At 37.4% G+C, this 14,536-nt stretch overlaps 1 protein-coding gene across 18 annotated transcripts in view; it reads right to left on the reverse strand.

Moving 5' to 3' along the window:
• Znf148 (zinc finger protein 148) overlaps positions 1-14,536 on the reverse strand; it is a 136,879-nt gene that overhangs the window by 49,458 nt on the left and 72,885 nt on the right. For all 18 annotated transcript variants that reach the window (XM_063225131.1, XM_063225132.1, XM_063225129.1 and 15 more), the window contains one exon: positions 7,776-7,901. In XM_063225131.1, the coding sequence (XP_063081201.1) occupies positions 7,776-7,901 (126 nt within the window). The remainder of the gene's footprint in view (positions 1-7,775; positions 7,902-14,536) is intronic.

Consider the following 14,536-nt stretch of genomic DNA (forward strand, 5'->3'; position numbering starts at 1 on the left):
TAAATTAGAGGTAGGATGTGGAAAAGAGGTTGACAATCCAATCTTATCTTCCGGGGTTTCTTGAGGTTACAAATGCTATGAACCCGGTGTGGACAGGTAACGGGAAGAAGCTTACCTTGAGCTTCATATATTTCCAATTTTACCAACAAATTGTTCAGCATACAACACTAAACCACCTGTCATCAGACACATGGCAAAGTGAAAATCGTAAATGATTCCTGTTTTCATTACTGAGGAGGGAAACAAGATGTATATATGACTTAGAAAAGACAAAAAAGAAGAAGAAGCTAAGATCAGAAGGGGTATGGCCAGTGAGAGGGAAACAATTTGGATGGGCAGTACTCAAAATGTGAGCTACACAACTGTGTCCAACGTAGGGAAGAGAATTCTGGGAAACATCCTAAGAAATGCAAAGGACCGTGGAGCTGGATTAGTACCTGAAAACACACAAGTAGAGTACACCCCTTCTTCAACCAATGAAGGGCTGTAGCTAAGAAAACTCAGGCTTTAATCATTCTAAATATTTTTTACTTTTAAAGTCAGAAGATAGTTTACCCTATACTATATGCAAACTAATGGTAATTATTATGCAGATTACACGGGGAAGTTGGGTTCTGGGCAAACCGCCAACATGCTCCACAGTGCTTCAAAGTCTACGGACCAAAATCACGGAAAGGAAACATTTGGCAGGAGAGTGAAGTGGGTGTCACAGTTTCTGAACAGTCAGTGAGAATGGAAAGTTTCATCTCTGGACAGTCAATTTAATATTTTCCTAGCTCCTCCAAGTCACATAATAATATACAAGTTAACACTATGCAAAAAGAAAAAAAATAGAAAATCTAAATAATTCTAACCTAAAACAATAAAAGGAGATTATGTATTTTATAAAAAGAGAGCATTAGGTAGTTGGATTTTTTTCTTCAAGTATGTCAATAACAAGTAAGATCTAAGTGCCAAAAAATCACGACACTTCATAGCTTTCTGTGGCATAGTAACAACAAGGCTCCTTTCCACTGTAAAGAACAAATCTGGCCCCAGTTGCCTAATGGGAAACGGATGTAATCATGGACTGTACAAAGCTCTATTATGAACATTCAGAGAGTTCCAGGTCATTGCTCTCTGGCACTGGAGGTAATGCTGCCCTTCAGTGTACAAACAGGTCTCACTTAATTCAAGGTGGAATTTTATGGAGGAAATAACTACCGCTGTCTCGGGTACAAACACACTGAAAAATCTAGCGTACTTCTAGGGTCAGAGACAGAATCACCAGATGCTTTTACCTTTGATATTTTTATGTTTCTTTCTCTGGCCCAGGGTAACACATACCTTTGCTGAAAGGACAGAGAATGAAACCCATCTTGCCTCAAATGAGCACCAATGGCCATTTCAGTTTGCAATCTATTTTAAATGTAGCCGTGCTGTACCAAAACACCTAATTTTAAAAAATGCATCCCTAAGTCTGTCTCTGTTTACCATTATCACCTCAGTGTCCAAAATACCTCTGGAGTATAGCAGAAACTTTATACATAATGCCATGGTTATCTGCTATCTATGCCAAACTTAATCCTTTAAAACAAAATCTTTGATAGAAGCAACACTTTTCAGTTTTTTAGCCTTTAGATGCACCAAACTGTGCCACACAGAAGTGAGTAAGCAAATAAAGCACAAAGGGCCCTGGGGAACAAAAGCAGCTCCTCACTGAAAACAGAGTTTCTTGCTTGGGATATACTTGGCTTCTTCCCTTGTTCGCACCCTTTCAAAGATTTGTTTAGTACATCTAGGAGTTGAGTGCATCTGACTTAGAGATGAGCAGTCCCCCTACTACGGCTACCATAAAATATTTTTGTTTTTTCTTTCTCAATATATGAACACGGTTACAGCAGAACAACCCGAAGCTTCCAAATTTAAATTCCAAACTGCTCATCACTGCACTTTGGACTTTGGGTACACTGTCTACCTTACTTCAGCAGAAATGTGGTACATTATAAAGATCAAGCAACCACACTGCAGCAAGTGAAGAAATTATTCTAACTACAATATTCATGATTTTTTCTTATTTAATAAATGTAAATCTGGATTTTACAGGGAAAAAAGTTCAGTATCAGATGAAACCCTTTAGTTAATCTGCTTTCTTAAATCTCATGGTTTGCTCTGGATGTGTTATGTGAGACTAAACTATTTCCAGCTCGCTCCCTACCTACTATATGTTGCCGTTACGGTAAGTCAAACTCCCATTCTCACCTGGCAGAGCCCTAAGCTCTGCCTATTCAATGGAGAGACTTTTCACTCCTCAGGTTTCCTGCCAGTGAGCAGCGGAAATCAGATAGTCCTCAATGAGGAAAGGTGCTGCTCTCTCTTAAGACAAACAGACAATTTTGGCATATGCTACTAAGATTATTAGAGCATATTTTAAACTAATGACTACAATTTTATTATATATTCCTATGTCTAGTGAAATTGACTATTAAGGCATCAAAACCCAAAAGAACAACTCAGAGAAGAAAGTTTATATTCTCCTCTTAATGATACGCTGTTTTACTTACAACTCAGTGCAGAATACTGAGCTCTTAAATTTCTCCTTACTCTCCAAATCCAATTAGAAATAACAGGGCAATTCCAAAGGCAAATCATGAAGTCATCTAGAGCAATAGCCACCACACTTGACTGTCCCCTCCGTGTCAGGGGGACAGGCTCTTCCTTTAGGACATTTAATTCTCTCTCCTTACTACATTTTACTCATTATCAATTTGGGAGGTGGGCACTGGGGATTGAACCTAGGACCTTTACACAGAGCTACATCCCAGGCCCTGTTAAAGTTTTTATTCTTTATTTTAAGGTAGGTTCTAATTAAGTTGCCTAGGTTAGGCTCAAACTTGCAGTCTTCCTTCTTCAGCCTCCTCTGGTGCTGGACTTACAACCATGTGGCCAAATTCCCTTATTAAATGGCAAGTTTTCAACAGTGTCAATAAATGAAATGTGCTATATCATAAGCTCAATATAACAAGTAATGTTCAACATAATGACACTGAGTTTTAGAAAAGGTTAATTCTCTTCCATTTGCTGAATTTAAAATATGTAGTACTTTCTAAAGCAAGATTTACATCAGGAAGCTTTTAAAATGGTTCAGTTCCACAGAAAACAATTTACCCCAAGCATATTAATTTTTAGGAAAAATTAGATAAATGTAATACTAATAGATTATTCTGCTAATTTTCTTCCTTTGATTTTTCTCATAAGTACTAATTCATATTTTTTGTTTTCATTCCCAGTCTTACAAGTGCCTTCAAAGCTACTTCTTCCTAAATAAAGGTAAAAATGGCAAAAAAAAAATATGACAAATGCCTATTACAATCATTACTCTGCTTTTAACTATATTTTTCTTATTTAACATCACTGAATTTTAAATCTTTTTGATACCAAAACTCCCAATCTCTTCTGGAAAGAAATGTATGAGATAAATAAAGGATTTCCTATATACATCATAATCTATTCACATGTAGAGAATGTTTTCCATCCTATGCATAACTTAAACCCAGCTTCTTTCAAGAAGAATGAAATGAAAAAGGAAAAACATTTCAGAATAAAGAGAAGTACCTAGCCTCCTCATTTAATTGCTTGAAAAGATCTATAAAATGTATGCAACACTGGACTGTGATATTATCATTGTACTTTACTACAAAAGATTCTTAGAATTCATTAATGTTGACTCAACAATCGTGATAAAACCATTCTGAGGTTTTCTCCTAATTCTTTGAACAATAGTAAGGCCAAATACAACACTTTCTTTAACCTGGAAAACTCTTAGTATCAAGGCTAGAGCATCTTGACTTCAAGTGTCCATCACAATCACCTTTTTTTCTTTCAGTGCACAGACAGAAACAAACCCCTGAATAAGAATCTCTAGAGATGGGCATCTGAAACTAGGGGGGAAAGTCCTACAGGCTGCTAACAATGCCAAACCAGAGGGCAGAACTACACATTCAACGCTCTGAAGTGGAATGAAGTTTATAGGTCTTTTTATTCAGGAGGTGACAGGGTGGCCAGCAATGGGGATTAAACCTGGGGTCTTCACACTCAGCCACATCCCCGCCATTTTTTGTTTGTTTGTTTTTGAGACAAGATCTTATTCGCTAAGTAGCCCTGGCTGGCCTCAAATTGAGGACTTTCCTACCTCAGCTTCCAGACTACTGGGATTACAGTCATGTATCACCCCACCAGTAAGTCTACACAGATATTTCACACGATTCAGTAACTTCAGCTATCTAGGTCCTAACTAACCCAAACAAAAATAGATGTGAGTGGCAAAAGTAAGTAATATCGAGTAGCCACACAGATGTTGCAAAGTAAAAATAAATCCCATGTCCTTAAAGAATGAGATAGGGAAGCAATTAGAACCAGTCAAAAGCACAAATCTAACACTTAGGAGTTTCCAGGGTGAGGGGAGCAAAAGGCCCTAACTTTCAGCAATCTCTGAGGGGTGCGCTGTAATATGTATGATTTTTAAAACGTTTACAGCATCAGCACCGAGGCATTGAAAGCTATTTATGTTCAAATGCATTATACTTAAAACAAAAACGCCACAATAAACATTTCAACAAAGCAGAGAAAATAAAATGAAATCTGGGCAAGGTATGTAGCTGTGGTAGAGCACTTGCCTAGCATGCATGAGGCACTGGGCTCAATCCAGAGTGTCCCTATCCCAACCCCAAAAAGATATTTGGCCTTTAAAAGAGACAAGCTTCTCCTTGACCTAGGTAATACATATTCTCTAGTTCAATTACTCTCTTAATTAGACATACTGATAAACATACACCGGCAATTTTCAAGTATTAACCTGCTTTAAGATGAATAGGCTTTGCCACATGACAAAGGTTCAGAAAATAATTACTGCTTAACATCCATGGCAGCTAATGGGGTGACAATACACTATGCTGTCTTGCCTCAAAGGTTATCCTGAAGTGAATCACACTTATCTGGAGGTATCTAAACTCTGATATTTGTTCTTACTAAATTCCCATCACATTCCTTTCATAATACTGCCTGCGCAGCTCCTCCGCCCGACACAAGGATGACATGCTCATAATATTCAGTGGCACAAGTCAAGCCTTGGGAAAGGTGGTGGTGGAGAGTACAGCCTTCCACACATGGTAAATTGTCTATGTTTTATTTCTAGTAACTTCATTGTCCTAAGAACTTCCTAAAGACTGCCCCCCAAAATATTTTCTTATATACATTATACTTAGAATAGGCCAAAATTCTGAAAAAGCAGTTTGTAAGGAATTTAAAATGAGCAAAAAGAGTACCCTGGCTTACAAACTTGAGACGAACTCTTTGCCATCAAAGTGGCAGAACAAATTACTTTGATGAAAAATCTAAACTGAGATCTTAACACACTCCAGAGAAAAGTGTAAAATAACTCACTGCTTATACCCCCAAATTCTGAGAGTCCATACATTAAAAACCCATTCATTTGGAGACTGCAGATGTGTTTAAAAAGTATCTACCTCTATTCCCTGTCTCATTACATGTAACATGTGAAAACAATTTAAAAATAATTATTTTTGTTATCCTCATACCATCTCCTATATATTATTTCTAGTCATTTTACCCCTGTAAGAATCTCTGAAAAGACTGCTTTAGCTCTGTTTTTTTATACTACTCACAAGAGGTCAAATCTTTCACTGGGCATTTTGAAGGTATGCAAATGCTTAAACATTATTTTTTATCTCAAATACTCTAAATAAGTAAAATAAACTCCAAATGACTAAACTATATTTAACAAATAGCCTATATTTAGTAAAATAAACTCTAAATAACTAACATATTTAGAAAACAACTAGAATATAGCACCAAATAAATATTCTGAGTAACACCCTTACTAAAAATAAAAGATAGTCTGGATTTCAGTCAGAATTTCACAGATATTATACTACAGAGTATCACCAGAAAAAAAATGACAATAAAATGCCCAGGAACTTATATCTATCATGTTGATTAAAAATCTTAAATTTCCCATAAATCAGCAATAAATCCAAATACACTCAATATCACAATTTTAGAAATTAATTTTTTCCTCAAACCATGGGGTTTTCCTATACATGAGGAACTTGACATTCATTAATATACAAAACAAAAATTGTACCATATATAAAATACTGGGAAAAACATGAAGACACCAAGAAAAGAAAGGGAGAAAGATTTTTAAAAAAAGGATTTCACTAAATATAAAACGTAAAATGACAATAAAAATGAGAAATCCAAACTGAAAACGATGAGAAACTAAAGAAATTAAAATCTGAGCTCCCGAAATACATTGTAACAGCAAGGGTTAACACTCGCGGCTGGTGCGCGTGCAGGCGGCTATACACTGGGTCCACTCGGGCGGGCATGCAAGTGGCTAAAACTTCTGCAAGGAGTAACACTGCCAAGAAGTCTTTCTAGGTTCATGTCTTTTGGTTCAATTGTGCACAATGATAAACGTGCTAAGTGCAACACGATTTAAAATGGAAACAAAAAGAACACAAAACTTACCAAGAAGATCATATGCATAGTGATTGATGTTAGGGCATTGATATATCAAAAAATAATATACAGCTAATAAAATGTTTATTAAAAACCATTAACAACTTTTTACTGTGGAATCAGTTTACACACACCACAACAATAATCAGGAAATTAAATTTGTACACATACCCATAAAAATCTGAAAAAAAAAAGAGAATATGGCGAGAAGTCAAGGTAGCTACCTCTAAAAAACAAAAAAGTAACTGCAAGTTTCTTTATCTTCATATTTTTCAAAATTTGCCACTATCTGATTCCAAACCAGTGAATGTTTAACAACCAGTTACGAAATGAGGGATGGGCGGTTTCCATGCTATTAATATTTCCACCACGGCTAACTATAAGCTGCCAATGGTTTCAGGAACTGGATCGCAAAATTCCGTAAGTTTTAGCAATCAGCTCTGCAATGCAGTACGTGCTGCCTCAGCACCAACAGCATCCAAAAGCATACAACATTATAAATAATGCTTATGATTCAAATCACAATACAAAGAGTCCTGTCAGAAAAGACTGTATTACATCATATTTTAAGAAAAAGAACAGCCTTTTTCACTGTTTAAGCGAAGAAAGGAATGCAGAAAACTATAGGGATGCAAACGTGCTACATGTAGTTCCCAGAATTCCTGTAAATACTAAAATGCTACCCAAGTCCATCACCACTGTACTACAGAGAAAACAGAAACACAACAGATAATGTTAGCAGTGTCACTGGAGTACTGTCTAGCTGCTGGTCACCCAGTCAGTCCTGAAACAGTGCGGACACGTTCTGCTCCCTAACTCCAGGTTCCTGAGGCATAGCTGCGAATAAGTGAAGGCCCCGTCACAGAATTCCCAGTCTCTTAGGGGGATGCGGTACCTTCTCCTGATGAGTAACTGGCACTAGATGTCCACGAAACCTTCCTATTAAAGTAAGTAAAACTAAAGACACTGCACACCACCAGCTTGGAGAGAAAAGAGAGACATGGGAAAAGTTTATTAGAAAAGACTGCAGGATGAACAGGCAGAGAAGCTCAAGGCCACAGCCCACCACCTCTGTGCAGGCACAGACTCCCTCTTCCTCGGGTGAGGCTGATACCCGACACAAACGTTACTGAAGCACATAACAATTTTACAGCTGCTGTAAGGTGCATCCCGTAAGGTTCTTGCCCACGTGACAAACCAACCATTTGGGATTAAAAGATTAGTAACCACACCGCCTTCACATATCCTCTTACTTTTGCAGGAGAACGTTGTTTCCGCTTCTTCTTTTTCTGTAAGTCTACTGGCTCTCTGATTTGTTTTTTGTCTCTCATCAGCTGCTCAGATACATCAGTAAAAGTAATTTCCTGCTTTACACTTATCTGTTTAAAAAAAGAAAGCTGAATTTAGAAATGCATAAAAAGTTCAATGTGACAAAAATCCATTGTACGTTCAATACTTTGCTGAACCTACAAATAGGCGCTCTCAGTGTGTGTGTGTGTGTGCACCAGCTAGAGAGTGCTATGGAATTTATGAACAGGCAGTTGGGAAAGAAAAATCAAGGATGTACAAACTGAGGGGGAAATAAAAATTTTAAAAAGATCTACTTGAAAAAAGATTAAAGATATCTTGGAAAAATATTATTGTAAGCAACTTAATGTAATACAACCAAAGACAGACACTAAAATGAATTTCATTCGTACACACAGGGAACTCATGCTGTGGTTACAAGCACAGAGCAAGGTTAAGTTCCAAAAGTCAGCATAATGTTTGGGGGAAAAAACAAGCATTCAGGCATCTCCATGGGCTCTCTTTAATAAAACATCAAAAAAAAAATGCAAAATTTAAAAAGTGGTCACATCAAAAGGATGCTCAACATTGATAAACAATAGTCAGTATTTTCCTAGATTTTACAGCAACCATCACCAACTAAGTGATCATAAAATCTCATACATTTTTAGGCCACTATTCTACACAAGACATGATGCTCACTACACAACAAAGAGAGACATGAAGATTTAAAAAATGTTTCCCCACTTTTAGGTCTCAGTTCTTAGGGTTGTTGTCCTAAGAAAAACACCACAAGGTGCTAAGGTCACCCTTGGTGTACATTTGCTGGTGTTCAGTCTTCCCCTCACTGCTGTACTTTTAATCAATCTTTGAAATAAACACAAAAGAATCTTAAACTCAACAGGCTAAATATTTATATCAAAAGTCTTTAAGAATCATCTGAGAGAGGCTGGGGATACAGCTCAGTGGCACAAAGCCTGCCTGACAAGCGTGAGGGCTTGAGTTCGATTCCTGTCATCAAAAAAAAAAAAAAAAAAAAAAAAAGAAGAAGAAAAAAGAGTTATCTGATTAGATCAATATGCTAATGAGTTACATTAAAAAACACCAAAAACCATGGGGCAAAGATTATGAACATCTTATAAATTCATAGTGTACACTGGAAGGCATTTAAATAGCTCTCTAGAAGGGCTGCATCAGTAACGTGCTTAAACATAAACTAGGAATTTAAAACTGACAAAATAGAGATGTTTTCATGAATTCCAAAAATGTGAGCAGTATGAGAATCACAAATCAGAGGACAGCATCAAAAACATGACATAAATGATTATTAAGCAAATACTATGAGATTATAGAGCACTTTTATAGTTTCTTTTTTATTATCAGTCACTTAAAATAGAATGACAAAATCACCGCCAACAGGCTTTGGCAAACAGGACCCTTACTACCTCTGAAGTGACGGCCAGCCACACTGCGGCTCAGTGCGGACGGAAGGAAAGAGCTAGAGCAGCTGCGGGCCGCCGTGGCTTCCCACAGCACAGCCCGCTCTTTGTCCACCAGGTACGCTTTTACCTGCTTTTCCTCTCCCACCCAGCCCAAGCTTGCTCTGCAGAGCCAGCTTCTCCTTCATTCTTTACTTTTACTTGTTCAAATAAACTGTCACCACTTAGAAAAGAAAAAGAAAAAGCAGTGAAGGCAGTTGTCCTGTCCTATTTTGTAGCTGTTCCAAAAAGTAGCACAGAAAGTGCAAAGAAACCCTGGAAATGTGACATCCAACAATAGAAAACACAGAAACTCTTTGCAGAAAGTGTCAAGGAGAGTGTAAGACAGATTCAAAGTAAGCCCTGCAATTAGCAGTTATCTGCAAACCGAAGAGGAGCCGCAGCTGCCAACAGCAGCAGTGAGATTAATACACACAGCTCAACTTTTCACTTCCAGATCCAGCACACACAAGGTGGTTCTACTGAGAAGGTCATTTTCCAGTGTAAGATATAACTTTTAACATTATTAAACCTGCCAGTACCAGCGAGCATCAACATACACATCATAAGTTACATATTTAGAATGTTCTAATAAGCTTAACGTTCATTAACAGAAGAGTGATCTCTCTATATCACTTACACCATATATAAAGTATCTGGTAAAGCAAGAAAATTTACACAAGGAAGAGATAATCCATTCTAAATTACTTAACCTTTCCTTAAGAATTCTCTTTAAAAGGAAACTAAGTTCATAGTATTACATTTGACAAAAAAGAACCCTAAATGTAACCCAGAAGTAGACCTAGTGTGTCACGGGAGTAATATTCTCCTAGCCTTAAAGCCAGTCACAGCTGTGGTGGTGCCTATAATCCCAGCGCTCTGGGAGCAGGAGGATGCTAGTCAGGGCAAGTCGGTGACGTGACGACAAGACCCAATTTCAAAATTAAGTAAGTAAAGGCCAGGGGGATAGCTCAGTGTGAAGGCCCTGGATTTAACCTCAGGACTCTGAAAAAGGGGGAGGGCAGAGAGAAAGACGGACTTTCCTTTGATTCATAAACAAAAAATCTATCTGAAGCCCACAATCCAGAATGACTTTCTTTTCCAATGGTTGTTTCCTTCTACCCCCCAAATTAATAAGCTTGGCCTACTTTTATATTTACCGAGTTCGTGTACAAGTAAGACATTCTTCACCAGTTCCCATAGTACCCCTCACCTGCTTATTTACTCAACATTTATTATGTGCCTGCTCTGTGCTAAGTTTAGTTAGCCTTAAATAATGAAAAAAAATCCACTGAGATCCTAACCTGAGCAAAGCACCACTCTTGATATGTGGAGACCATTCTAACTACGAAGTCTCCTTTGCAAAAGCCGTAAAATGTAGGTGTGGAGCTCTGATGCATTATAAAAACAAGTAAATCAAGACAGCACATGTCGTCCTCCAACTAAGTGAATGGTATGAAAATTAAGAACAAGAATTCAAGGGCTGGGGATAAAAAAGACTTTAAATAACTGCAAACCTTATTCATGAAACAAAAGACTAAAAGTTTATCATTATATATTCCTTCTTTTTCTTCTAAACCTATTATTCTTCCCAACTTCCTTCTTGCAGATTTAATTAGTACTTTTGCAAATATGTCACTAGATATAGCAATGAGGAATTAATGCACCAACTGGTTTGCAAATTTTGGCCTATTCCTTCTCTCCTCATCTTCTAAACAAAATGGAAACTGACTTGTGGGGTCATTTTTGACTGACTTTCCTTTGTTCACTTTCAACATGCTGCATGACATTCAGGGACATCCCTTTCATTCCAACTCACTTTCCCCGTATGGCACTGACTTGGGAATTGTCCCCCACAGTAACTATCCCCAAATTTAGACAAATGGCTATTCTAAGAGTGAAAGCAGCACACAGCATGTAAAAAGGATGTATTTAGATATCACCACAAGAAATCTGTTCCACAACAGTGCCTGGGAAACATTCAAGTTGAACCAAGGTAACCACAAATATAGCCAAGTATTTAAAAACAAAGACAACACAACTGTATTGCACACATATGGTCTAAAGAAAGAACATTAACGATGTTTGTTTTGGGGTTATTTATAGAATACAGAACAAGAGAAGTGTCAGTAGGTGTCTAAGTGTAACAAGGATGGTTTTGGCAAGAATAGCTAGCTGTAACCAGTCAATAAGAAGATGTCAAATTCCAAGCTCACAAAGCACAGGGCCAAGAGGGAGCTGACTAATAAACTGATGGGCAGGGCTTTATGCATCATCAACCTTAAGTTCTCTGCCTTACCCAAGGGCACAGACAAAATTTTGCAAAGAGCTACATTTGTCAGGGAGCAGTTGATAGCTGTTCTTTGATTTTGAAGAGGTCAAAGGAGCCACAGGTCAAACTGTGACCTACTTTCCTAATACAGTTCTTACAAATTTACATTTTGGTTGCTGTATCAGCATCTAGCAGTCTAAATACTATAGATGAAGTGGATAAAGTAATCAAATCAAGTCATCTTAACTTGGAATTCATGCCATACCTACTTGGAAATTCTATTCTTCCGACTTCTGTAACATCATCTGATTTTAGTTCTCTTTTTCTTCACGGCAGTTCTCAATCCATCCTTCCGGGAATAACCATATTTATTTTTAAAAGGTTTCGGTACATCTACCTCAGTAGTTCTCCAAAGTACAGACTTCCAAAGGTCCTTGACTCCTTTTAGTGTCAAATTTTCCCCATTAAAGTACGTTTATCATATCTTTCTTTTTTTAAAAATTCTTACTCTCTTCAGGAAAGTACCACAGTACATCAGTTATTTAACATGTTGATGTTACAGACTGAATGTATCAGTAGACACGAGACTCCAGCTATCACATATTAAGCCATACAATGGAGAAATTGGCAAAAATGTAATGCAACTGACAATTTTTGTTTTAGAAAGTACTTTTTCATTAAAAAGTTAGATGCTAACATGTAGTGACTTACTGTTATTTATAAATTAACAAAACAATTCCTGTGTAATTAATTTTTGAAACAGTGAACACTGGTATATGTAACCAACCTAAGCAAAAGTTCTTAGCAATTCTTACCTTTTTTTTTGGTGGTACCAGAGATCAAACTCACGACCTTGAGCTTGCCAGGCAGGTGCCTATGCCCCTGAGCTAAAACCCTGGCATTACTCAACATTTTTTAAGAATGTAAAGAGGTCTCAAGATCAGAATGTCTTGAGTATTACTTATCTGGGTATATTTTAATCACACTCTGCTCTTCCCTCTTCTCTGTTTAAACTCTTAATACAGATGTGTAGGCCCCACCAAAATAAGGAAATTAGTATAGGTTTATATGTATTTCCTAGCTCTGTCTGCTGAGATTACCAAGGAGGAAAGACTTTCACCATGTCTAACACCTAGATTAGTTTCTAAATATTATTCCAAGGACGGGGGGAAAAAAAAAAAGACTGAAGATTCCTTAATAGCCAAGTGTGGTGGCACTTGGGAGGCAGGAGGATCACGGCAAATTTAAGACCAGCCTGTGCTACAAAGTGAGCCCAAAGCCAGCCTGAACTGCATAGTGAGAGACCCCTTCTCATAAAGCAAAAAGAAGAGGCGGAGGCGGAGGTGGAAGAAGAAGAGAAAGAAGAGGAGGAGAAGGAGGAGAAAGAAGACAATGACAAAGCCCACAATGAAGACCAAGATGAAGATAAAGAAATATGGTTGATTCCAGACCTGGAACGGGGAAAAATAAGGTGACTGAAAAATTGTGGTGCCTGAAACTAAAATGCTCAAAAAAGATCAGAGCGTGTAAAAAATGGTCAGACTGAACAGCATGAACACGAAAATAAATACTGATGGTACTAGATTATGGGCTACAGAATACCTATCTTATCTCAAATTACCTCCTCCAAAACACCTATCAATCACAAAGGAAAAATAGTAACTTTACGGGCGGGAGGAAGAACCTGAGAAATAGCACTTTAATAATGGATGAAGGTTAATCCTACCAGTGAAAGACTTATGTCATCTATGATATGATGCCCTATGAAGGATATAATCACTTTTGTGACGTTATCAAAGAGCAGAGCTTCAGTCTACCTAGAAGAAACATCAAACTTAAACTGAGAGACACTTCTAAATAAATAAATAGCACTTTTCAAAAGTATCAAGGTCAACCGGGTGTGGTAGCACATCCTGTAATTTCAGCAGGCAGGAGGATCACTGCAAATTTGAGACCAGCCTGGGCTACATCGTGAGTTCAAGGCCAGCCTGAACTACATTACATAGCAAGACCGTCTCAAAATATCAAAAATCAAAAAATTAAGACTAAAGTTTAAGAAGTATCAAGGTCATAAAATACAGGGAAAGCGTAAGGAACTGCTAAAGACCAGAAGAGTCTAAGAAGTTATAACCACTAAATGAAAAGTGGGACACTGAATTGAATTGCAATAGAAAAGAGACATTAGGGGAGAAGCAGACAAAATTTAAATATGGACTGTAGTTTAATATAACTTTTAAATTTAAGTTCCTGGTTTTGATTACTACTGCACGGGCCGTGTAAGTTTTAACACAAAGAGGAAGGAAGCTGGGTGAATCTACTACTACTACTTTTGCAACTTTTTTTTTAAGTTTAAAATTACTTCAAATTAAAAGCTAAAGATCAGGGCTGACGCAGTTTTAGGAGCACTTGCCCAGCACTCATGAGGTCATGTTCCATCCCTAGCACCTTAAACAATCAGATGATACAGACAAACAGATAGATGGACAGAGAGACAGACAAGACAGATATAGAATACACTAAGATTCATGATAACATTTACTACATAACACTGTCTTAGGCACTAAAGACACAATGGACTGGTCTGGTGGGCAGAGGACGCAGAGCCTCTACATTCTCATAGTCCATTACAACTAACCACACAGTAGCCTATGTGTAAGCATTTTCATCCTACCTTAAAAATAAATGTGTTGTCCAGAACTGCATTAATAAAGAGAGAAGGCCAACATTTAAACATCTTGGACCAAGGACCAAGATCCTAACTCCTCTGTGAATGATTTCTGATATTCTTGTTGCCAATAAGTAAACCTCCAGGGAAGTAAATGTTTTACCCAATCTATAAAATTTCAAAACTACAACTTAAACCAAGATTTTACTTCTTCCAATCCTGTGCTATTTTGGTTCCTATAAATGCTTACTAAATTTAGAGTATTCAAATTTACTTTAAAATGCTTTGCACAATCATATTATATCTTTCCAT

Source organism: Cavia porcellus, unplaced genomic scaffold, assembly GCF_034190915.1.
Source record: "Cavia porcellus strain 051 isolate PalLab524CR breed Dunkin Hartley unplaced genomic scaffold, mCavPor4.1 scaffold_15, whole genome shotgun sequence".
Taxonomy (NCBI): domain Eukaryota; kingdom Metazoa; phylum Chordata; class Mammalia; order Rodentia; family Caviidae; genus Cavia; species Cavia porcellus.